This window comes from Anas platyrhynchos, chromosome 29 (assembly GCF_047663525.1).
Source record: "Anas platyrhynchos isolate ZD024472 breed Pekin duck chromosome 29, IASCAAS_PekinDuck_T2T, whole genome shotgun sequence".
Classification (NCBI taxonomy): domain Eukaryota; kingdom Metazoa; phylum Chordata; class Aves; order Anseriformes; family Anatidae; genus Anas; species Anas platyrhynchos.
In genome coordinates, this window is record NC_092615.1 from 2,291,099 (window position 1) to 2,316,985 (window position 25,887).

The following is a 25,887-nucleotide window of genomic DNA, read 5'->3' on the forward strand; positions in this document are numbered from 1 at the left end:
TAAATTAGCCTTCTTCATCCCTAACGGTCCCTCACCAGAATAAAGAGAGCGTGGTGCTGGTTATCTTTTAAAAAACAAACTGCAAACTCTTATTGGCATCTACTCAGCCACAATTTTTTTTAAGCTATATGACTTGAGGAGGAGGTAGACCTTGTATAAATGGTTTTAACACCTGGGTTTCAACAAATACCTTGAATTTTATCTGGGTGCAGTCAGGTAGTCAGACAAGTGTTGTGCACTTAAAGCAATTCACTCCAGGGAGGCTCTTTTGTATGACCTGAAGCCTTTGAGCTTTCTTCTGAGGAGGGGTAGTTTAAGGGAAGATGCCTTGCAGTAATGAATGTAGAAGAATGTATGGATAAAAGGATGCTACAAGCACAGTTTGAACTGCAGAGATTTAAGATCCTAGGTTAAATTGAACCCTCTTCCAAGTCTTGTGTGTAATTTCAGTGGTTTTCATTTTAACCTTTTTCTATTTTTTTAAATGAGCAGAAAGAGTAGCATGCTACCTTGCCTTGGCAATCTAAACAAAATCTAGTGTTTTATGTAATTTTTGGAAACATTTTCTCCCAAATAGTCATTAATCTGAGTCTTCCTCAGTGAAATGCAGATGAGTGGGGGTGCGGGAGATTTAATTGCTATTGTGCATAAGCCGCTAGAGGGCCCCTGCAGTCAGCAGAGCAGCACGCAGGGCTCATTTTCAGAGTTTTAATTCTTACTCCGAAAAATGGTTGATCCTGTGCAGAGATGACCTGCTTTCCAAGCGACATGTGGTGAATATGGGAAATGGAAGATGACCGAGCTGTACTGGTAAGGAATATGGACAGTTTTATAACTCTAACTAGGTAATACGGATTAACAGCATGCTGCTGCCTCACAATTTCAATTTTTCCAGAGAATAAAAGTTTTAAAGTTGTCATTCAGCTCCTATGCACGTGCTTTAAAAACAACTAATTGGTTTTAAGCTGCTCTTAATATGCTTTGGGACATCTAAATGCTGGGCTGATTGCTTATTCTGTGTGATAGAGGATGGCTTTCAGTGGAAGCTGTTTGTTACAGATGCTTTTGTACCAAATCCAATTTTGTATTACACACTTCTGAAAACCTGACTTTTTAATTGCACCTTCTTCAGAATCTACAGAGAGCAAAAGTGGGAAGGTAAATACATCTTTAGAAAGAACTATTTGTTCAATTTTTGTAGGGTTAATTCTTCCCAGCTAATACCTGTGCAGATTACAAGGGTTGCCTTGCCTATTTTTATGGATCTAATGAAAATGTGAGGTTCTGTCAGCAAAAACTTTTATTTCTTAGTCTTTTGTGTGTTTGGAATTGGAAATAACTTTTTTAAGGACACATTTGAGATTTCACAACTAAAAAGACTGCATTACCTTCCTCATAATCCCTATTAAGGCCTCAAAACAAACATATGTCTGTATATCCTTTAATATCTAAGCAGTGGTCATGCGAAGAGATGGGGAGAGCACACTGAGATGAGGAAAGTTGATTTTCAACTGGCACAGAACTTCAGGCGGTTCCTTTTCATTTTCCAGCTGGCCCTAAACCACTCGCTGAACCAAGCTGGGAGGGCTTTCCCTGCCACCCAGTGCTGCCTGGGGATTGCTCTCCAGGCTCTTCAGGCATACGATTCTATGATTTCCTCCACATTTTGGGCATTTTGCAGAACCGCAGAATGGTTGAGGTTGGAGGGGACTTCAGGAGATCACCCAGAGCACATTGCACAGGATGGCGTCCAGAAGGGGGTTGAATCTCCAGAGGAGACCGCACAGCCCCCCTGGGCAGCCTGTCCCGGTGCTGTCACCCCCACAGCACAGAATTGTCCCCTCAGATTGAGCCGGAACCTCTGGGGCTTCACTTTATGCCCGTTGCCTCTCCTCCTGTCGCTGGGGCCACCTGAAAAGAAACCATCTCCACCATCTCCACCCTCCCCTCAGACACCCGTTCACGAGATCTCCCCTCAGCGTTTCAATCTCCCCCATATTCGGGGCGTTTCCCCCATATTTCAACCGTTCCCCCCCCCCCCGCAGAACTCCGTCGCGCCTCTCTGACGCTCGGAGCCTCCCCCACAGCCTTCGAGCTACCGCTGCGAGCCGCGGGGACTCCCCGTGAGGCGCTGGGACCGGCGGCCGCCGTCAGCCGCGGCCCCGCTCCCCTCAGCCCCGCGGGCGCCCGCGCTCCCCCCCCCTCCCCCATTTTCCCCCCCCATGAGCTTCCCTCCCCGCGCGCATGCGCGGTGCGCGCGGCGGGACGTCAGGGGCGCGCCGTGCGTGACGGCGTCGGGCGTGTCCCAGGGTGCCCTGCGCGGGGCTGGCTCCTGCCCACAGTTGAGTTGGGCCCCGAACGGAGCGGAGCGGAGCCGAGCAGGCGGGCCCCGGCCCGGTCCCGGCCCGCCGCGGTTCTGTCCCCGCTCCGAGCTCCGCCGTTGCCGCCTCTCCTTCTTCTTCTCCTTCTGCTCCCACCCCCCGCGCCTCGCGGGGAGCGAACATGCGACTCCGGCTCCCCGAAGAGGCCGCCGCCGCCGCCGGCGAGTGAGGAGCCGCCGCCGCCCCGGCCCGGCCTGGCCCCGCCGCCCGCCCGCCGCCGCCGCCCCGGCCGCAGCCGCCCCGCTTCGCCCAGGCAATGACAGCGGCTCCGGCCCCCTCCCCGCAGCAGATCAGGGACCGGCTGCTGCAGGCCATCGACCCGCAGAGCAACGTGAGTACGGCCTCGGCCGGGCCCGGCGGCTCCCGGAGCCGGCAGCGAGGAGACGGCGGGCGGCGGCCGCCCGGCCCGGGGCTCCCCTCACCGCCGCCTCCGCTCCCGAGGGTCTCCCCGGGGCCGCTCCCCCGCCGCCTCCCGCCGGGCTCCTCCCGGGCACCGGAAGCCTCCGCTGCGGGCGGTAGCGGGGAGCTCCCCAGCGCCTTGCTCTCACCCAGGGGGGCTCCGGTTGCCGGCGGCGCCCTCCCTCGTCCCCCTCCTTCTCCTCAGCGGGAGCACCGGAGGCTTCCCCCGGCTCCCCACAGGGCCTCGTTGCGCCGCGTTCCGCCTCCTCCCGGTACCCCCGGGGCCGGCCGGAGGTGCCCGGCCATGCGGTGTGCGGCCCGGCGGCCTCCCGACGCCAGGCCGCGGCTCGGCTGCGGCCTGCAGGGGGCTCTGGGCCGGGCTCCCGCCGCCGCCGGGACCTGCCGGGGGGCGCCCACCTGTTCCTCAGCCCCCCGCTGCCTCCAGCCGCGGTCACCGGGCCGGGGAGGCGGCCCCGGGTTTCGGGGGACACCCGGAGGGCTTCGACGTTGGAGTTGGGGCTCTGGAGCTGCTCCAGCACCGGGCAGCCTCGGTCTTCGCTTTTATCCTTCCCTGCAGAGCGCTAATGAGCTTATCTGCTCCTTTTGGGATGTAGTGTAAGCACAGAAGTCGGCGTGTGTTTCACCAGTAAGTGGCCTTCACGTATACACTGCAGTTATCCCAAGCGTTATATCCTCCTTTTAATTTTTTTTGGCGTTTTAAAGCAGTTCTCGGGTGTTTATCATGGTGAGAGGGCTGCACAGCCTGCAATCTGTCAGATTTCTGTGATCTTAGCTCAGCAGGCACCGCAGCAGGACGTGAAGGTGCATTTGGCCTGGCCATCTGCAGTTTGTCGTGGGGGCAGCCAGGGGTGCGTCAGGCTGAGCGTTTGCATGAGTGCGTGGTGTTCCAGGAGGCTGGGTGTACAAAATGGTGTTTTGGCTCTATTAAAGTCGTACCTGCTTCTCCATGAATAAGTATTTTTTGTAATAGATGTATGTCACAGTCTCGTAGTAGCTAATAAAGCTATTGCCATTTGGAAACGTTCTGAAGCAGCTTGTACGCAATGTGAAAACTGAAGAAAAATCACCCAAAATCACCCTGACCTTGTAACTTCTTCAGTAATCCGCTGTGATGTGCATTTGTCACGAGCAGCGATATCGCGTGTTGGAGTAACAGTAATGAATTATCATGGTAATTGTGGGCTTTTAAATGTCAGAGTTGTTTGAGTTTGAAGTACTTTAACTTGGTTCTCACTGAAATGTCAGTCCATGAATTCTGTTTGCTCAGGGCTCTCTTCTTCTGGTTGCAGATTTTTCACTTGGTGAGGCCAAGTGTCAACCCAGATAAATACAATTCCAACAGGTCTCTGCTTTCTCTTAACTTCCAAACTGCTGGCAGCATGGGTTACCCTCCTTCTTGTGCTCTGGCTGTGTGGAGTTAAGCAGCTAGGAGGTGCATTTTGTGATGGATATGGTTCCTTTTTCCCCATACATTCTGCTGTGGAAGTGCTTGCAGCTTGGTTGTGATGCAGGGGACCAGAAACAACCAGGCAGCTGTCTGCAGGGGGAAGTTCAAGCATCAGCCCCAGCTCTGCTGAGCTTCCTACAGGTCAGTAGCCCCATAAGCTTAGGAGTAATGTATGTTAAATTATAATTCTACATACTTGATACTTATCCAGGGCAATAATTAGCGGCGGAAAAATCAGCCCATTGTTCAGAAACGCCTGTAGGCAGGGGGCTGTCTTCCATTTTAACCTCTTCTTCGAATGAGAGCAGAGGTGGTGTGGAGATTCATTGTGCAGGCTTAGAGCTCAGATTTTTTTCTCCAAAGCACTTACAATACATGGCGAACAGAAGCTAAAACTGTCACACCGTTTCTGTGAAGGGAAGAAAAAAATCTGACTTTTGAACGTGCTTAAAAGCAGATTTTGAATTCAGTCTGAGTCCCAGGGTAGAGGCAAAGGAACTGTTCTGGTGTTTTCCCACAGGAAGAAGTCACTGCAGGTAGGAGCCGCAGCACTTCTTGGTGCTCATGGAAAATTGTGGCTACTTTCTTCTGGCTTTTAGAATCTTCTGTTAAAAGAAGTGGTTGCATTCAAACTTAGAGTATTCATTATTGTGATTGACTTCCTTGTTTACCGAGAAAGTCGAGCTTTGAGGCCTGGATTTCTTTCAGGATTTTCAATATAATTGTTGGTGTGAGCGTGCGTGTGTTTCTGGAGGAGGAGGGGTGAAAATTGCATGGATATTGCCAAATGTGTGAAAACGCAGTCTGGTTTTGTGAGGGTGAGGAGGGGGTTACGGTTCTTTTATAGCTGAATCTGATAGTACCCCACAATCAGTTTAAGCTTCCCTGATGTGTTCTCTACTACAAGCCCCTCCACCCATGTGGAAACCCACTGCAGTGTGCCTCTAATGGTCTTTGGAGTTCATACAAATCTCAGATAAGTCAGAGGTCATGCCTTAAGGGGAAAAAAAATCCCTCTCCATGTTTAACTGACCAAAAAAATCTTTTCCCAAGTTTTCAGAACCTGCTTGCTATGAGGAATCATCTTCTGTGCCAATCGTTCATCTTTAACTGCTGCATCAAGCCGTGCTGACTCAGGAGCGATGCTTTAATTGTACACAAGCACTTAGCACTTGAGACCTCTTCTAGTAATTGCTGCAGAATATATTTATAACTTAGTTTCGCGCACTTGCTTCACAATTTACATGGGTAACCTCTATTTCAAACGAGACCTATAAGAAATAAGCTATTTAAAAAAAAATTACATCATCTTGGAAGCCACCCGGGATGTCTGGGTTGGTGTCTTCGTTTATTCAGCCTTTTCACATCAAAAAAACCATATGGGCAAACTGCTGCGTGACTTAAACACTAAGAATCAACATCGATTTCCTTCCAAAGCTTGTGGGTTAGCGGGAATGCACCGCGACTTGTATCGGAGGGAAGAGGTTGGTGTCAGCACCCCTGTGATGTGATGTCCCTGCAGGAAAATCCTTTTCCTGGGAGAAACACCAGCTGGAGAAGCGTCCGATGCTTACTGTGGTGGTTGTGTGAGGTCTTAGAGAGGAGATTTCCTTGGTTCTGGTAGGAGCAACGCTGCCCTTCGGGTTTGCTGTGCGGAGAAACCACCACTTCCACCTTTGCCTTGTTAAATTGTGCTCTGTGCTCTTCAGGGAATTTGTTACCTGATGTCAGGAATAATGAGATCGGTTCGGTTTTGCTCCGCAGGAAAGCCTGCCGCTTCCAACTGGCTCTTAGAATTGCGCTTGCAATTAAATGGTTCCTCGTCCTGAATATGTAGCAGTCTCCACATGTTAACTATGAGACAATAATTTAATTATTTGCCATTAATACTGCTTCGTGATGCAGACCTGGCTTTGGTTTGAGTAACAACCTGCTGGATGTTCATGGTGGGGATTGTGTTGGCTGTAAATCGGGCTGCCGTGCGTGCAGCACCTCAGTTGGCCTTGCTGCACATACCTTCAGGAGATGTCCCTGATCCGAATTATTAAAAACTAAACTGGTTTGGGTGTTGTATTAGATTTAGTAGTGCGTTGGCCCAGGGTGATCTCCCAGTTGTCATGTGAGTTGCATAGGGACGCTCCCGTGGCCGTTCTCGGTATCAATTGATTTGCCAAAGTCTAGAAACCAAAGCCTCTATCACCAGCAATAAATCCACATTCTAGAATCGACATGAAAAAGGAGAGCTTCCAGGAAAAGGTGCCAGACGTCGCTCTAATAATATAAATGTTGGAGGGGGGAAGGAAGGCAGCACTTCACTTCGGGAGGGTCTCGGTAATTTCTCTAGCTGCAGGGAAGTGCTGTGTGGGCGAAAGTAGACTAGGCATGGCTTTTCCTTCAGCTTTATCCTTTTCTGCGAGGCCCTTAATGAGCTTATCAGTTTTCAGGAAGCTGCGGTGTGCAACGAGACTGGAACCTGCTGTACCTCTCCCAACTTCTTGGTTCTTTATTGTAGCTGGTCCTGTTTCCAGGAGCAATCCCAAATCTCCTGTGCATGGAGGCAGCTGATTGTTTCAGGTGTGTGGGGAAACAAGCAGGTGGTTGTGGTGTTCCCTGATGTGTAGAGTCTGAGTGGGGTTATCACATCAGTCCTGGGTTCCAGAGAAGGATTTGGTGCCAGCTGTAGGAAGTGCCAATGTAGTCAGTCTCCTGCTAATTTGAAATAACTACAAATGAGGTTTTTGATGCTCTGTATTGTCAACAGCTGAGTTCACTTAACTCGTTGGTTTGCGGGTGGAGATAGTGTTGGTTTCTTGGCCTTGCCCTGCGGTTTTACTCCCTGTCCCTTACCAAAACAGCCTGCAAACTAATTTGGTTTGTTTTCCTTTGTGCTTGCTGGAAGTTTATTCCACCAGTGCCGGTGATGCTCACGTAGATACTGGGTTTAACTGGTCTGAGATAGAGCTTGCCTGGCTGGTCCTGGGCAGCTTGTCACAGGTGGCCGTATAGTCTGTGACTTCTGGAGAGGATTTTTTGGGGTGCTTACAAGCTTTTTGTTTGCAGTTCCCATTGCAGCAGCACTGTCACAAAGCTTGAGGCTGCTGTGACAGAATCGGAGCGGAACAAAAGTCGCAGTGAGTTTGGGTTGGGGGGTCCAACACTGGGAATGCCCAAAATTTCCTTCCCATTGTTAATTCCTTGATGATGGCAGTAGTCATTTGTTCTTAAACTGTAATTTGAATGTTTGTTTTGGCGGCAGTGACAATTTAAATAACACCCACTGCTTATTCCTGCTACCTACACCCCTTGTACGTGTGCTGCTGCAGGAGTGTGTGGTGAAATGAACTCGGGGATTGATCTGGGCTAAAAAAAGGAAAATAACTTTTTTTTTCCTTGGTAGTTTTTGATGTTGCTCAATTACCTGATGCAACTTGTGTGTTGTGAGTAGTCCTGGCCCAGGTGTGGCAGCAGGAATGGGTATTAAAGTGCTTAAATAGGTTCAGAGGCTACGGAGCGGCGTGCTGCTCACTTCCTCAAGCTCCCCTGCTGCCTTCTCTAGGGAAGAGGAGGCGTTACCGTAGGAGTTAACTGCGCCTGTCGGCGTGCTCTGAGACGAGAGCGGGTGCCTGATGGTCAAGTTTCATTTGTGGAGTCTTTCTGGGGTGATTTGGAGGTGTCTGGAGCTGTTTCTGTAGTAGCGCGGTGGCCAGGCACGTGGACCCAGGAGAAGAGCTGGGCAGCTTCCTTCTGGATGTCCAGGGGGAAGTTCCTGGGCGAGCTTTGCAACTGGAGAGTAAACCACTTTACAGCAGTGGCTAATGCTTCAAATAAACCAAAATTAAACTGTCTTGGCTTAAACTCGCATGCTTACAGAAGCTGGAGCTACCAGCGGAGCTGCACCCAGCGGCAGAGCGGCTCCGATCCCCTTACTCTTCCCCTCCTCCTGCTCCTTCCTCACGTTGGGGCAGCCGATAGAGCCCACCTGGCCCGGCTCTGCCTGCACAGAGCTCACCTGGCAGCCTGGCTCTGGCTCCTCATGGCTCAGGAGAGGTGGTTTTGGCACAGAGAGGTTGGTGGGGACTGCAAAGTGAGGAGAGGTGAGGGTGGGGTGGTGGCAGCCCTGGGTGGCACAGGCTTGGGATGTTTAAACCCAAACAAAGCTTTGCAGCAATCATCTGTCTGCAGGTGTGGACCCTGTGATTTGGACACTGAAGTCTCTCGGGGAAGATGTGTGGGGAGGGAGACGGCTGTAACAGGTTCCTCTTGGAGCCACGGAGCAGTTTACTGAATAGAAGAGCCGACTTTCTGTAGGTAGGGTAAACATCTGGAATAATTTCTCCCAGTCACGGTGAAACACGGAGTGGAAAAAGCAGCTGATGTGCAAGGTGTGCATCCTTCCAGGAGGAGAGATGCGCTGGACCCAACTTCCCAGGCAGCAGGGAAGCTGAGGCTGCGGTTTCTCAAGCAGCTCTGACTGCAGGCAGCTGCGTTCCTGCAGCCACCAATGTACCCAGGACCCCGGGGTGAGCCTTTCTGGGACTTTGGGTTGGCACTGGAAGAACCTGGGTGAGTGGGGAGCCCTGAGGCAGCTGAGCAGGGGGGTCCCGGGGGTGCTGGAGCTGGTGGGAGGCTGCAGGGTGCAGCTGCAGTGGCTGGCAGCGTGAGCGGCTCCGGCTGCCAAGGCACTGCAGCCTGGCACTGCTGTGGGTGGGAGGGAGGGAAAATATTTGCTGTCACGAGCTCCCGAGTGGGCAGAGACCCAATTTGGGGCTTCTAAAGCATGAAGACCCTCAGCTTAGCCCATGTTTCTGAAGTCTGGGCTGGGGAGAGAAACTGTAATTTGTCAGTCCTGTTACCTTTTGGGGAACCAAGTTAAGGGTGAGCCTGGGTTAGGAGAGTATCAGGTGTGGGCTCTTGCATCTCTCCGGTGTTTTTGGTATCAGCTTTTGGCATAACGGTGCTGTCACTCTGACACCTTCACCTCCTGATCGAAGCAGTGTCAGAGCAACTGAAGCACTTCCTCCCGGTACCCTGGGAGTGGAGATCCTCTTCCAGTTCCTTCAAGGAGCTGCAATGAGTTTCATTTCTGCAGGAGCCGTAATAATTTTCAGGATAGGAAGAGGAGGAGTTGATTCTGCCTACTGGGGAAATCGGATACTAATTAAGAAGTACTTCTTCTAAGGCATAGTTACTCTGCTATATTAGATTTGGAGTTAAAAATAAATACAATTAAAAAAAATGAAACAGACATCTGTTTTGGCTGATAACGCTTTGCTGCTGCCCTGTCTGGCTGTTTTGTGCGTGGTGATAAAACTTCAAGTAAACTTTCTTCGGTCTGCGTAGCTCGCGGTATGGTGTGGCCCCACCGAGGTGCCTGGTCTGGAAAGAAATATTTAAGGTAAAGGCAAGTACATCACGTTCACCTTAATGTAATTGCAGGTTTATTTATTCAGTATTCTAACAGCTGAATTATTTTTTTCTGCAGGTAATTCATGCTTTTGGTGCTTGAAACAATATTTAAGTGCTAGCAAATTGCTTTAATTTGAGGTACAGTCTGCTAAACCGAACAGCACGGCAGCGTTTTCTGGGGCACGGCTTTCATGGGGCAGTGGTGCATGCTGAAGTGTGATTGTTAATATCAAAGTGTACAATTTCCAGCGTGTCCAAACAGTCGGCGGTAGAAATTTCTATTGAGGGAATCACTGGAAGGAAAACGTAATTAGTTCTGTTTGATTGAACAAAGTGGTTTCCGAACTTAGCTGTTGGGGAGGAGAGGAGTTCTCTGAATCCTATGTCCGAGCCTGTCTGGAGTAGTTAGGAACACGCTCAGCTGGGTGTGTTTTGAAACTTTGTGCTGTGAAGATGATTGTGCAGAGGTGGAAATCTCGTCTGAGACTGACAGCCAGCACTTCTGTGCAGCTTCTTCCTAGCCTATTGTTCTTGTGACGCTCCATGTGCTGATTTGCATGATTACGCTGTAGATCTTCACATTTCTTTCAGGAGTGCAGCGCTTGTGAAGGTAGAGGAGCAGCCGCTTGTCCCAAGGTGGTAACACACATTCACAGCTTGTCTGAAATGAGCGAACTTCAGGGCTGCCTCCAAACACCTCCAAGTGTCTGGAACTTAAAGCTTGGATCTGGTTAGTTTATCCTTGCAGAAACTACGCTTCCCTCAAGTAGAGCTGAGCATAGCGAGACTGCAAAGGATTCAAGAGGGGAAGTTTTGGATGTATTTGGAAAGGTGAGGTGCCCGTGCTTTGTGTGCAGATCAGCATGCCAACTGAGAATGTGGCTGTGCTGTGAAAAACCTTGCCTGCACTGTCACGTATAATGAGTTTGTATATTGAAATGTGAGTGTATGTAGTATTTGCTGGACTGTCTAAGACTCAAGGAGCTCACTTGGACTTCAGTGGGGCTTTCTTAAGTGGAAATCATGAAGGTTTCTGCTACTAGGTTGGAAATAACTGAACTAACTTTGTGAGGGCCAGCTTCCAGCTTCCGAGCAGTGTTTGTTTAAGGACAGATAAAATTCTGATAGCGGAGCCAAGTCCTTCTGTCCCGTTAGGATCACACCGGGCGATTGGCCCCGGAGTGGCACGGATCCTACAGCCAAGCAGCCCGCTGATTTGTGAGCTGGGAGATGAAAGGTTGAGTGCTGGAAGTGTTTGGAAATGGGTGATTGGCAGCAGCGTTTTGCCTAGGATTCGGTGAGCAATAATTTGAGGATAAATTGATTGCACTTTTTTTGGTGTCTCCATAAAACCTCTCTCTAGTGTGTGCTGACACGTTTGGTGTTAGTAATTGCTGTTGAAAGGATAGTGACTTACTTCTCTCCAGACTTGGTAGTTAAAACTTTCCCAGTTTGTAAGGGTATTTTTCTCAGGTTTGTGAGCAAACACGCCATGCTTAAAACCTCACGAGCGGTCATTCGAGCACGTTGCGTGCCCTTCTATCCGATGAACTAATAAATCCCACCATGCAATGTATTCAACAGGCTCTTACCTTCACACCCCTTGTCATTTAAGGGATGGGTTGAGAAGCTTCCTTGTTATTTTTGAATAAAATTGGTCTGCTACATTGAAAAGTAGTTCGATATGGTGATGGGGGATGTCTATTTTTTAAGAAAAGAGTGAAAATTTTATATCGTGTAGTGATTTTAGGGTTTTCCTGTGTTATGTTCAGGTTAACAGCTGTGGGTAGATATTTCATGGGATGGGTAACTAACATAATTTTTAAGAATTTCAGAAAGCTCTTGACCCTTTGAAGCTGTTCAGGACCGTAAATGTGGGTTGCATAATTGGAAATCTCCGCTGGTTCTCGAGGGTGCGTTACGATGAAGCAGGTGACTGCAGAGTGATTCTGTCCAGGCGATGCCTTTAAGGGTCCTTCTTGTGATCTAGCTCAGTGTCTGACTTTGCCCTTACGGTAACGCAGGTAGATAACGACGGGGAGCTGCTGGGTGCACGGCGCCTGACTTCTCCTTCCCCAATAACTGCAGTCAAAGTGCAGACTTCGGGCCAAGTGACTGCATTGCTCCTCGCCATGGGAAGCACCAAGAATACTATAAATAAAAGGGAGTGTGTTTTAAGGCTGGGTTTTCCGTATGTTTTGTGGTATTCTGTCTGAATAGTCAACAAACTCCCATTTCTCTCCTGCTGAAGTAGGACACTTCCCGTGACTGGAGTTGCACAGCAACCTAGTTGTACGGCTCTTTGAGTTTTTCAATAACTTTGGACTTCAGCTCAGGTATTGTAATAGTAACAACCACGATTCATCTGGTTAAACTTTCTGTAGAGGGAGAGGAGGAAGGGTTATCGTGTACACAACAATACTGTGTCATGGTTAGATGTCCTCAGGACCAGTGTGATGCTTGTTTGGGTTTCTTTAGGGCTCGTGTGTTAATGCTGTGTTCTGTGGGTGTTATTTATTGTGCTGAAATGATCTGTAGTGATCGCACCCAGGTGGACACATTACATTATTTTGTGATCGTTAGATGTGCAGCTCAACACCTGATGAGCCTGGTTCTGATACGACACATGGTGTTGTTCCACAAAGTTTTAAATATATCTGTAGCTGGCCTCGTTGCGCTCTCTGGTATTGGCACCAGAAGGCAATGGATGCACGGGGCTGGGTCAAACCAAACAGCTCCGTAGTTGTTATTGTTTTGTTAAATCAATTCTTCGTTTTGGCAGGCCTGTGCTATTTCTGAGGTGTTGCTCAGGTTTTTGGTGAGTGTGAGGTGGTTGAAGTGGTGGTGGTCGGCAGCCGGAGTGGTGCCGGGCTGACGTTGGCCCCGTGTCCGGCACGGTGAGATGAGCCATGGGCCACGGGTGGCAGCAGGCTGCTGAATTTTACAAGTCCTTTATACCATGGACTGCTTCATCTCATTAATTACCTGCGTGCATCCTTTCGGGGAGACAGAATTCAGGAATGCCAGGTGTGTGTCACGGGGGCGCAGGGCTGGAAGGGCCCTCTGGAGGCGACGTGGTCCATCGCCGCCTCTGAAGTAACGTCACCTATGTCAAACAGCTCCTTCCAGGTCGTCTTGTCTGTTCTTAAAGCTCTGTAGTGTCTGTGGAAACTATTTGAGAGCTTGTTTGAGTGCATTGGTAGTCTATGCTTGTACCTCAGATATAATCGGGAGTTGTTTTTGTGCTCATTGACTTAGTTTGAAACAGGACAACTGATCGCAGTTTTCCTTATGATGGCTATAACGCACAGGAAGGCTAAAACCAAGCCTTGTGTGTCTCCTCCCTAGTTTCTTCCAATACTCTATGAGCTGAGTACTTCAACTCTTTCTTGTTAGCTGTGTTTTCAAAACCCCTTATCACTGCTCTCCTCTGAACTCCTCGTTGTATACATTCTTCTTGAACTGCAGACAACAAGACTGAAATATCTTGCCGTGGTAGATGCTGTTGACACTGTGTTCTGCCCTGCTGGCCCAATGGCAACCAAATGTGAGCAATTCTTCCTCTGTTCCTATTCCTCTGTACCACACGAGTGCCCCCAGCTACTGGCATTTTGTGTAACCAACCTTCACCCCAGTCGCTGGGCTTTTCAAATCAGGTTCATGAACTCATTCCTCCAAAACATTTTGCCCAGGTTTGTGGTTTTGGGTGGGTTGTGGGGTGGGTGGGTGTTTTTGTTGTAATTTTTTTTTTTGGTGGGGAGAGGGGAAGAAGTCATCGGGGTGTCATGCTGCAGCAAATCTTCTATCTCTTGTATGCAATTGAGGGGCAGGCACTAGGGTACAAGTTGTAGGACGTAGCATGCAGGCTGCATAGTGCGTGGTGAAGTTGACAGACGATTATTCCTCTTTGTAGTAATAAGAATGTCTTCCAATTATCGATTAATAAATGTGAATGGAGCAAAGTGTTACCGTCCTGTTTTCTAGTTGCCTTCAAGACTTCCTCCTGCAGACAAAGACCTCTCCCGTGCCTCTGTTGATCTGTGACCCGATTGTTTCGGGTGCGAATCTTCCTAATCCGTATCCTACTGCGTCGTGTACCTTCTAAATGACTCCACCAATGGTTTCTTCTTTCAGGGGGTGGTTGGTGCTGCTCGGTGGTGTCAGGGCCAGACCTGAGGGTCTTGTGTCCCCCTTGGGGCGGGTCACGGAGCCCTGGTGCTGGGGGCTTGGCTCTAGGCTGCTCCAAAGGGCTGGGGCAAGCACTTCTGCTGGCCAACTCCTCTCGATCCTTGGCTGTCCCAGTCTCCATACACCTTATGTGCGTACGTACTGCCAAAGGTAACGGGGTTAAAGTGTCTCACTACAGGGAAAATGTTTTAGGTCTGCTGATGTCTTCGCAATGTGGTATCTTGCTGGAGTCTGACCTAACTCCTGTCTGATCCTGGCTTTGTAAAGTGTACATGGGGAGGAATCTGGATAACGTTACCTTACCATTAAATAAAAGCTGAGTACAAATAAAATGTATGCAGACTTTTAAATCTTTCAGTTAGACCTGGAAATGTTAAATCCAGAGGTCAGGATAAGTTCTTGCTGTATATAACCACTCCTGTGACTGTTCTTAGAAGCCAAGGATATTTCTTGTTGCTGTTTTGCGGTACACATCTCTGATCGGTTTTCAAAGCGTGGACTCCCGGTGAATCTCTCTTGTAGAAGATGCTCTCAGGGGATGTCATCAACCCAAAAATGCATAAATCTATTCATGTTCAGCATTTAGCAAAGCAGATCTTTAATAGGAAGCACGCCTCCACCTTTAACAATACCTTTTGTATACCAGGGAATACTTGAACTGTTTATGCAAAGTAACTTTCAAACACTTTCGGTAATTATGAGCGAAGTAGTGCGTGGTCATCTTTTTGGTATGTCACTTCTGTGAATAGCATCTCCTGTACCCTATCTTTAGACAACGCCATGCCACGTTGGGGGTAGGGGAAACTGTTAATAGATCAGTTGCAAGGGAACTGATCTAAATACCAGCAGATTGTAACCTGAATTCTGACTGTGTGTGTTTGGTCTGTATCTTTGAATAAATGGCATTATAGTTTACTGGTTGTTATATTTTGCTAATGTCTGGTATCCAATGCGTCCTATGTGAAGTGCTAAATAAACACTGTGCTACTGTATTTCCATCGCAGCGTTTAAATAAAGCCTACAGTGACTAGCAGCTCTTTTTCTTCTTACTCCTTATTCCATGGTTTGGATTATAATGCAATCAAGTAGCTTTTATACAAATACACTGCCGTGAGCAGGATTTGGTATTGATTAGAGACCCCAGCCTGGGGTAGGAATTGGTGCTTGGATGTAAGTAAGAGCTACGCTGCTCTGGGGAAGGCGAGCGTGAGTGGAGGGCATCCCTCGTGGTGCTGCTGCCACTGCCACACCTGCATTCAGACCGGTTCTGCCTTCCTGGCAATTTCAGCAATATTGACCTTGGATCTAGGATTTTCTTTAATGTTATCCAGCCTAAAGATTTATGTGACCTGTGGATATGACAGTTTTTGTAACTCTCAATACAATGCTGCTGTCCTAGGGGCATGGGGAAGACAACAATGGTACAAATGCCCCCGTGAACCGCTGGACAGATCATTTTTTAATATTTTGAATATTAATTGCAAACAGAAAACAAGTACTTGGTGATAGAGATCTGAATTGATACCAGTATCAAAGACAAACCTGTTGAGTCGTCCATCGTAGTTCCACTTCTCTTGCATGCCTTTGTAAGAATTTCTGTGATATTCGTTAAAGCATTTTCTTTGAAGCTAGCAAACTACTGAGTAGTGATAGCATGTTCTGAAGAACTAAATTGTAGCATAATGTCAAATACCTCCTCTCAAAGCCAGTATCTTCTGATGTGTTTGTGTAGTCTGTTCAAAATACTTATAACGGAGTCAGATTATTGATTATTGCAACCTGTGATTTCAGGAAGATGACAGCATTATACTTTGTTTAGAAAAGTTTCAGTGATTAGACTCGAGGTGTTGCAGATTTCGGTTTAAATACTGTTTAGAAACTTCTGAAGGTACTGACGTGACCGCGTGGATGATGCTGTGCCAAAGGATGCCTTTTAGTGCTGGTGTTTGAACTTCATGCAAATAACTAGGAAGAAGAACCTTTCTGTCCAGAATCCAGTAGGACAGAAGTCTGTTAGCAGCTTCACAGCATTTTTTATTTTTTATTTTTTTTAATTTTGTGCTTAGCTCTTGGGCTTTCCTCCCCTAGGGAAATACCCAGTCCTCCTTGTCTGTATTTCTGTGGCAGTTGTTCTTTGGGCAGCAGCGGGGTGAGCGTCTGTGGGGCCGCAGTGCTGGGGGAGAGCAGAGGCATTGAGCTGGCTCTTGCCCCGTGCTGGGCTGCTGGGTGCAGGAGGAAGGGAACTGAACCGCAGCAGCTGAGCCTGGTGCGTAACAACCCCCCAGCAGGCTGCTTGCTCTCCCTGGCCCTCCTGCAGCCCCAGCACGTGGAAGCGGTGACGCCAGCTCGTGCGCAGCCGCTTGGTTTGCTGCTGCCTGCAAAGCTGCCCGGGAAGGAGGCGGCAGGGAGCAGCTGCGTGCTGAGCACACCAAACCCAAAAAAAACTTCTCAGCCCTTTAAACCACCACATAGCACTTACCCCGAAGTCAGTTACTGAACTGCTCTCGATGTAGAAAAGCGAAAACAGGATTAAGATGGCAATTAAAGAAGAGAAATTGAGCTCTCTGATCTTTTGCACCGAGTTCAGAACCCCGTGCTTTTGTCTGGGGCTGTAGTAAAAATAAAAACATTTACTGCTGAACTTGGAAAACATCTGAGATCCCAGTAGCGAGCTCCGGAGTACGGCTGAATGACTTCAGGAGGCTTGCATGGAATAAATAAGATTTGTTTTCTGTGACTGTCATTAGGGTTGGCTGGAAAGGATTATTGTAGATGACTCGAAGCAGATGTTCTCCAGTACAATTTGGAGTGAATCAGTCTGTGTGCCAGTCGGTCTTCACACCATGGGAGCAGCATGGGACGAGCTGAAGTGCAGTTTGAATTCCTCTTGGTTGTTTTCTGCAGGGTCCTGAATACGAACGAGGTCCTGGGGCTGCTTCGTGGTACTTCTTGTTTTGGGGTGGTTGTAGTGGGTTGCAGCAGAAGTAGACAACGGCAAAAAGAAACTAAAATGATGTGCAAGTTTGAGAGACCGAGTTATGCAATTGTGCTCTTACAGTGTTGGAGGAGAAGTTGCCAAACTCCCTTGTCCCACTGTGCTGTATGTTCCTTCGCCTGTCTGCTGCGTAGCCAAGAAGCATTTCTAATAGCAGCTTGCACTAATAAATGGTCGTTGCTGCTGCTGCTCGAAATAGGACATCCTGGTAGCTTTTACAGCTTTGTTCTCTTGTCAGTTACGTGACAATATATGATTTTTCTGCAGCCAGTAACAGCTGCTTTAAGGTAAAGACCCTGCTGTGCGATACCGATGTACTGCTGTTACCGAAATAGGTGCCTTCGTCTCAAAGATGATACTTGAGGCCTTTTGGAGAGGTTGTCTTGCTTTCATCATAGTGTTTAACTATACAACAAGAGATTTCATAGTCTATATTATTTTGAAGCAGGTAAAAATGATTTTTATGATAAACCTTTTGTGCCGGTTTGGGTAAAGCATTTCAAGATAAGAGCTCAAAACTACTGGAGAAGGGTGGAGAAGCTGTTGAACCTGCCTGAATTTTTTTTTTTTTTTTAAGAGAACCAGGCTTTCCTGAAGGTCAGAAGAAGGAAAAATAGGAGAAGCTACTTGCAGTTTGAGTGTTCCTGCTCCTTGCAGAGATGGCTTCAGTGTGGCTGGGTGCTTGCAGTTGCCCACGAGCGCATGAAGAGTCTGATGCCGGTGTCTTGTGCTCTGCTAGGAGCTGAGCGATCAGCACAGACCCGGTGGTGTAAGGCTGCTTTTGCTCTCCTAATTGGTACCATGCCTCTGTCAGAGGATGGGACTGCAGCAACAGCCTAGCAGCTAGCACTTCTGGTACAGACCTGGCCTCTGGGAGGTGATTTAGTGTTTGGGGCAGCCATATGTGTGTCTTTGGGTATTTTAAAACAAAGGCAAAGCTGTTGCTGGAAATTCCCTGACCAGTTTCATCTTTCTGTAGGTGTGTGTATATATATGAGCATATCGCTTTCCCCATCTTGACCTTCTGATAGGCTAATGATCCTTTTTTTGCCATCGGTTTGTCACTTAGGTAATGAATATTTGGGGATTACCAGTAACTGCAAAAATAATTGTACCGGCTATTGATGTGCACAATAAACAGTGATTCCTTGTGCCTAGGTAACTCTTAGCGTAAAACATGTTGAGAGTATCATGTTTTGCAAGTCTAAAAATATTTGTCTGGAAACTCCCAGAATTAAACATTCGCTATTCTGAGTGCTCCAGATCTAGAAACTTTGGAAGGAAAAAAAAAGGGGGGGGGAGAATTATGTATTACTTAAACTGTGGTGCTAAATTCTCCTTCTTGGACAGTGAGGGATGCAAGGATCAAAACATGAAGAAAGTCAATGGCTGAAGTAAAATACTAAATACCAAAATACTTAAAAATCAGTGCTTTAAAACATCAGCCTGCCTCAGACGGTGGGGCTTTAACAGTCTGCAGAGGCTTGGCAGTTCAGCGAAGAAAGAATCGTGGCAATGTAATTCATCTTTAGCCTGAAAAAGATTTTACAGCCTGAGTTGCAATCACTCCAAACCTATATAGATTTAAAATTAAACTTGATAAAAATTACTCTAAAAACCAGGCAAACTGTTTCATTGCAGCTTTATCCATGTGTCATCAACCTAAAGCAGTCCTGCTGTTGTTTGTGACTTTATAAAAGGGCAGAATTGAGTTGGAAAAAGCCGAGTCTTACAAACTCGTGTTCTCCTTAACACGAAGAACTTGCAGTGGTGTGGGGAGAGCCGGGCTGCCTGCCTGTGCTCGGGTAAGACGTGGGGTGAACGTGGGATCCCTGCACAGCTCCTGGCTGCCTGATTTTCCTCGGCTGCAGTTTGTGTCCAGTTGAGTCACAAACGCAGTTAAGCAATAAACGAGGCTCGGTGATTCAAGTTTTCCTCCGCTTATCTTTTAAATCCATCTACAAAGGTGAATTAGAAATTCCAGTTTTTGGTGCTGTTAGTATCAGGTCATGGAAATTTGGATCCCTTGTAGTCTGAGCGTTCACAGAGGAGTTATTAAAATCACGCTCGTGTTTAACATCTACAGATCGTGGCAGCTGCCTTTGGGAGGGACTTGTGCATACGGAAATGTTGCAGCAAAGCCCGTCAGAAAGAAGATCTGATACATTAAAAGAGTGTAATGAGAATTTCTGAAGTTGCTCCTCAGTGTTACATGTCAGGAAGTGTAACTCCAGAATGCTGACAGTTCCTAAGGTGGCTGCTCGGAGCCGGGGCTGGCTCCCATGCCTGGTTTGTCTGGTGCTGGGTGACTGGCTGAGGACACCTACTGGGCACTGAGCTTGCTTCAGCTGTTTTGAGACTTTGAGTACTTTGTACCTAGGCCTTTAGACGCTTGGTGTAGCTCCAGGAAGCACCCGTGTTCTGAGCAAAATTAGTCAGCAGTGACTTGTGTAAATCTAAAGCAGTGCCTAAAAGAATAAACGCTGCATTTCTGATTTCACTGGTTACTCTGTTCACTTGGCATTTATGTTCCCAGTTAGGACAATTAACTAATACCTGAAGTCGGGTCTCAGAACTTTGCTAATTTGCACACTGGTTTTACTGCTACGATTTCGTTTAGTTTTATGTAAGTGTGTGTGTGTTACAGCTCCTTCAGTTTCCAACTAGGTCAGGAAAGTGTCCTTGTCCCTGTTCTTCGAACAATCAGCTCCCTAAAGCCAGACAGTGTGATAGCAATTTTGTGATTAATGTTTCCAGCAATTATAAAGTGGAAGGTCTTAAAGTACATTTGATAATTAAGATGTACGTGAAACATGAAGTGACTTTTTCTTCCTTGTTGCAGATCCATAACATGGTGGCAGTGCTGGAAGTGATCTCCAGCTTGGAGAAATATCCCATTACCAAAGAGGCACTTGAGGTATGTCACCATCTGAATGCCACTTGGTTTTCTTGTGTGCATAAAAGGACTTTCTCAGCCCGTCTCATTTCCATAAGAGCTTTTCCTGAAACAATAGATTGATTGCAAAGGATTCACAATTAAGATATTATTTTGTCTCTCTCATGCTGCTTCTGACATCTCAGTGTGTACACAGTGGTTCTTTCTGGATTCAGATCAGTGTTCTGGGCAGCCTGGTTCCTATTTGTATAAGGCACTACATTAATCGTTACTTGCTCCTTGTTAATTCTTTGCATTCATCATCACTCTTCTTGTTGAGCTACTGGTCACCTTTGTAGTTGTTTGGTGACAAAGCAATGAATCTGAAATAGGAAAGCAATGTTCTGTAAAATTAATCTTAAATTTAGTCCAGCATGTTTCGATGCCTGAATCTCCGTGGTGAGATTAGATGTATTAAAAGTGGAAGTACCAGCTGGGATAGCGACTGCAGTCTCTCTGGTCACTTTTAAATACAGAGCCCAAAGATGCTTCTATGGCTAAATTATAAAAAGGTTTTGAATCTTTATCATGAAATTGCTTTTAACTATTGTTTTTGATAACCTTTGACTGTTTTCCCTAGACTCAGGTAGCTATAGGATGATTTGAGGTATCTGATGCTGTAAGTAGTCAGCACCGCAGGATTAGCTGTTAGTGAGTACTGAACACAGTGACAAGGCAAATAATTACTGTGAAATGCGGATCATGATACTCAAAAATACAACTACTGTGAAATAATTGTGAGCCTTAGATGGTAAGTGCTAAGTGCTCTCCATGCTGCCACATGGGAGACAAATCTCAGAATGAACAAAGCTCAAAACAACTGAGATTCTGATGTATTACAGTACACAAAGCATTGTGTTGTGCCAGGGGTTTACCTTTGCATTTATAAAGGACCAAATGCTTTGGAAATGCATTCCATGTGGGAATCACACAGCTAGTCCTAGGTGCAAAACCAAGATGATTTTTTCCAATTGGAGATGTTGAAACCTGTTTAGGTTTTTGTCAACTCTAGTTGTATTTCAACATACGTATCACGTGTTGCATATTTCTCACAAAATCCACTCTGTCTTCCTTTGAAGTGCTGCTCTTAAGTAATCCAACTTGTGGAATTCTTTGTTTTCAAGTGTTCTTTGGGCACAAACGCTTCCTTCCCATTGCAGAACTGTGTTGGGGCATCCTAGAAAAGCCTCTTTAAGTTGATCTTCAGTACCCTTTCGAGCTACCAGGAGTGAAGGGGGAGGGCATGAAGGAAGAAGACAGGACATAAACCACACCCTGGCAGTCAGATTTGGGACATGGAGTTTTGTACTTTCAATGTGTTACTGTAACAGGCAAAGATTCTGGATTTTCTCCTCATGCCTCTTTCTGCAGGCCTCAGTTTCACTGTAATAAATGCACCTTTTCTGCCTTGGGTACTGTAGTTCACCTCAAATCTGAGCTTTCACCTATATTCTCAAGATTCCTGCTTATTAAGAATTCCATTCTGATGTTTTTCACAGCGAGTGACCCTGGTGCTTTAGCCAGGGGAGAAAGAAAGGATGGCTTAAAACCCACAGTGTGTTTCATTCTGTGTGGCAGAACGCTGGACCAAGTGGGTTAATCCTTCCAAAAAGGCTCATTCAGCTCTTAAACCTTAATTATTTTATACTAGGTATTTCTTAGGGTCAGCATTAAAAAGCAGAAACTTACTTAGAAAGTGGAGTTGGAATTTTGTTTAGAATAATACCTGTTTTTAAAAGAACTTTTATTTTTTTCTAGGAAACGAGACTTGGGAGGCTTATCAATGAGGTGAGGAAGAAGACATCCAATGAGGAACTTGCCAAACGTGCCAAGAAATTGTTGCGGAATTGGCAAAAGTTGATAGAACCTGTAACCCAGAATGAACCGGTGCCAAGAGGGTTGCCGAATCCACCTGGATCAGCAAATGGAGGTGCTCACAACTGCAAACCAGAAGCACCACTTCCTGCCGTGGCTGGATCAAAGCCAATCAGTGAATTGAAAAGCAGGAATGACATACAGAAACTAAATTCTCCAAAACCAGAGAAATTGGGAAATCGGAAAAGGAAAGGTGAACACAGGGATGGGCATCAGGGCCCTCCTCCCCCAAAAGTCTCCAAAGCTAGTCATGAAGTATTACAAAACTCTTCACCCCCTCCAACGAATGGAATTGGAGGTAGTCCTGAAAATTTTCCTAGTCCTGTAGATGTAAATCTACACGCAGGGCCTGAAAGCAGCAGGACAGAACTCAGTGAAAATGATAAACACAATAAGATTCCAGTAAATGCTGTAAAACCTCACACCAGTTCTCCGGGACTTGTAAAACCTTCAAGCACTTCCTCGTTATTAAAGACTGCAGTGCTTCAGCAGCATGATAAATCAGAAGAAACCACAGGACCGCACCAACCTAAGAGTCCTCGCTGTTCCTCGTTTAGCCCTAGAAATGTCAGGCATGATACTTTTGCTCGGCAGCATACTACGTACTCACCAAAGGATTCAATGCCTAGTCCATCTCAAAGGTCTCAGTTCTTAGATACTGCACAGGTGCCATCACCGCCACCATCCTTGATGCAACCATCAACACCTCCCATGCCAGCAAAAAGACTGGAGTTCCCTCAGCAATCAGTAACTGAGGTATCTCAGCACTGGCAGGAGCAGCAGGTACCTTCTGAAAGCCAGCACAGGCATACAGCAGGGACGCTTCAACAGCACACATCTCCCAGCTGCAAAACCAGCTCCCATCCCGGGGAATCTCTCACGCCACACATGGGCTTTTCACAGGACACTTCAAAAATGGACAGTGATGATGCTGCTTCAGGTTCAGATAGTAAAAAGAAGAAAAGGTACCGACCTAGAGACTATACAGTCAACTTGGACGGGCACGTGACAGAAGGGGGTGTGAAACCTGTGAGATTAAAAGAGAGAAAACTCACTTTTGATCCCATGACAGGACAGATAAAACCTTTAACACAGAAAGATCCTTTGCAGGTAGAAATCCCTGCACTTACTGAACAGCACAGGACAGAAACGGAAAAGCAGGAGCAAAAACCTAACCTGCAAAGCCCTTTTGAACAAACGAACTGGAAAGAATTATCCAGAAATGAAATAATTCAGTCATATTTAAACAGACAGAGTAGCTTGCTGTCTTCATCAGGAGTACAGACTCCAGGAGCTCACTACTTCATGTCTGAATATTTAAAGCAGGAGGAAAGCACTAGAAAAGAGGCTAGAAAGACTCATGTTCTAGCTCCTAACAGCAAACCTACAGACTTGCCTGGGGTCACAAGGGAGGTCACAAGTGATGATCTCGACAGAATACGTGAACATAACTGGCCAGGCGTGAACGGTTGTTATGATACACAGGGTAACTGGTATGATTGGACACAGTGCATATCTTTAGATCCACACGGGGATGATGGTAGATTGAACATCCTGCCTTATGTCTGCCTAGACTGAGTTCAGTTTTGCTAAAATGCTTTTACATCTGCAGTTAGCAAAAATGGCAGACACTATGCCACTTAAACACGGAGAAAGCCTCCTGTCCTGGACAAACAGGCCCAACGAGCAGAGGGTGAGAGGGAGCTGGGTATTGACAGCTCTTTCCTTTAAATTCTCCTTTTGTGAAATGCTGCTACCAGTTTACTAACAATTGCAAAGGAAGGCATACGAAGGTTGATAAACTGAGTTCAAAACTCTATAGCGAGCCAGCTATAAAAAAGTGTTAGTCCCCAAGAAGTGAAGATGATTTCCAGCACTTTCTGAATGCCGGAATCTTATTACAGGCAGGTACAGAGAAAATTGTGGAAGTTACCTTAACAAAATATGCATCTATTTATTTGACTTGATTTGGGTTTTTATTTGGCAGTGAGATATTCGAGAGACAATGTGCAAAAACTGTAGTTTTATTTGTATCACATCTCTGAACATGATTGCGTTTTTAAAGTCATGTGGTACGGAGATTGGGTTTTAAACAGCAGGTGTTGCACTGCAGGCTGGGCAACCAGCTTCAGCTCAACATTCCATAGGCATCCACATATTTTAGTCTGGTTTCAGTTTAAATCCAGTCTCTGAGAAATGCTGCAAAAACTAGATGTTTAATGATATTTTTGATCCCACCACCACCAGCCAAATATTTTTCCTCCTTTTCCCTTCCTGCAAACTTCTAGGAAAAAAAAAAAAAAAGAAAATCACCTTTTCTAGAATCTAAATGTAATGAGGGTGCTACGAGTTTGTAACTGTACTGTGAGAGGGAAAAAGGAAGCCTGTTTGTATGCTGGAAATATACTTGTTACCATTCCTTTAGATATTGTTTGCCTTATGGATATCCATCATAAACGCAATTTGCAAAAACAAAGAGCCTTAGTGAATGTACAGTAACTAGACTTCTGTGTTCTTGGGATGCAGAAGGGAGCAACTTTGCTATTTGGTCCTTTAAGTGGACACATTGTGATATAAATGTGGAAATAAAAAAAATTTGCACAAAGCAGTTTGTGAATTATTTATACTGAACTAATTTATTTTTAGAAGTTTGCTCGATTCAAACTAACTGCGAATCCATTGGAGCAGTGTGGCGAAGCTGAATCCCATCTGACTTTGTCAAAAGCAGCTGGCTGTTAGGGATATATAAGATGTCTTCCAAGTATATTGGTGGTATTCAGTCGCACAGGTTGGATTTTTTTTAAACTCTGGTTGCATCCAGGGTTTAGAGACTGATAACCCAATTACCGTTAACGTACCTCAAAGTCTAAAAAGATCGTAGTTCATCTTTTCTGAGTAATTTTGTAATATATTATTCCTAATTGTTAAAAATTATTTCTAAAGCAGCCTAATTCAGTATAGAAAGCTAAGAATTTTTATTAACTGTAATTGCTTTAACGTTTGGGACTAGTTGTTTTCTACAGTCCCTGGTACTGGGCTTCTGTCCAGGGGAAAAGGGGAGGGGACACAATACCAAAAACGTTTCTAGGTTTAGTGATGTTAACTCATCTGTGCTGGATCTCACCTCTGTGGAAGAGCCTTGGCATCAGTAGTTCTGCTGCCTTTGAGAGCAAAGTCAAGCTCTTTGATGTCAAATCATGATCTTAAAAAGGTGTTCCTCACCAGGTATACATTAGGGTGGTTTGTTCCATGGAATACAACTGAAAATGTTTGGTTTATTTTGAAGTCATTCTTGTTAAAACCTACTGCTTTTGTGATTTGACCGGTATTGAAATGTGTGGGTCTCTCAGAAACGTTACTGATGTCTGTTTGCTTCCATTTCTTTAATCTGAGGTCTGCGTGAAATCTCCTATCCTGAAAAAGTGATTACCAAAAATGTTTCCAAGTATATTTTCAGTTTACTTCCATTTTATCCTTCTACAGTTGATGAGGTCAGGCAGTGTGTTGTGGAGTTTCAGAAAATTATCTTGCAACTCAGAAAGGTAGATTTGATGGTAGAGGGCTAAAAAGATGACCATTTTGCAAAATGCTTATTTTGTTTTAAATATAAAAAGAAAAAAAAATGTACATCTTACTCTACTCCCCTCCCCAGCCCCTTCTCCCTCTTTCCTTGAACGGTCTTATATAGGAACAGGGTCTGTGCTCTTTTGAGGCCTTTGAATATGGGGCAAATTTCAGGAAATGACAAAGCACACTTTATAAAAACCATCTTTCTTTCCATTGCTTACATTTCTGCTGCAACCCATGGTCCACGAGGGCCACGCTCAGTCAAGTGATGCCGTAAGTTCATCACTGCTCTTAAATTATTTAGGGCTCTCGGCAGCAAACTGACCATGCTGATGCTCACTTTGCTTGAGGGAGCTTCAGGTATTGGACCCAGCCCTTTCCCTAGTGGTACAAAATCGCTAGAGAAATTCACTCACAATGCAAGCTTTAAATCTTGTTACGTACCTAGTTTGTTTCTGCTGTAAGGGTCAACTCACTTGGATATGATCCAGGGTGAGATGAGGCTTGACAATCTTTATTTCAGCATGCTAGTATAACCAGTTCTGTGAGCTCCAAAAAAATGTGAATAAGTTTACAAGGTGATTTTTTTGTCAATTTTGTAAACAAGTTCAAATGAAGTTTACCATGTGCGTTATCTGCTGTGTACTCTCATTTTTGCATGAACTCAGTTTCT

The 25,887-nt window shown here is 46.2% G+C and overlaps 1 protein-coding gene across 5 annotated transcripts; it reads left to right on the plus strand.

Moving 5' to 3' along the window:
• Positions 1–28: 28 nt before the first annotated feature.
• MED26 (mediator complex subunit 26) lies at positions 29–25,848 on the plus strand. 5 transcript variants are annotated; one of them, XM_013108163.5, is made up of 3 exons: positions 29–810; positions 19,680–19,754; positions 21,531–25,848. In XM_013108163.5, exons 1-3 carry the CDS (start codon positions 787–789, stop codon positions 23,223–23,225), a joined length of 1,794 nt encoding a protein of 597 aa, XP_012963617.2. In that variant the 5' UTR covers positions 29–786; the 3' UTR covers positions 23,226–25,848. The 5 variants fall into 5 exon arrangements, with proteins under 5 accessions (XP_012963617.2, XP_027327812.1, XP_012963619.1 ...); XM_027472011.3 differs by lacking the exon at positions 29–810 and adding an exon at positions 2,283–2,712; XM_013108165.5 differs by lacking the exon at positions 29–810 and adding an exon at positions 3,135–3,426.
• The last annotated feature ends 39 nt before the right edge of the window (positions 25,849–25,887 follow it).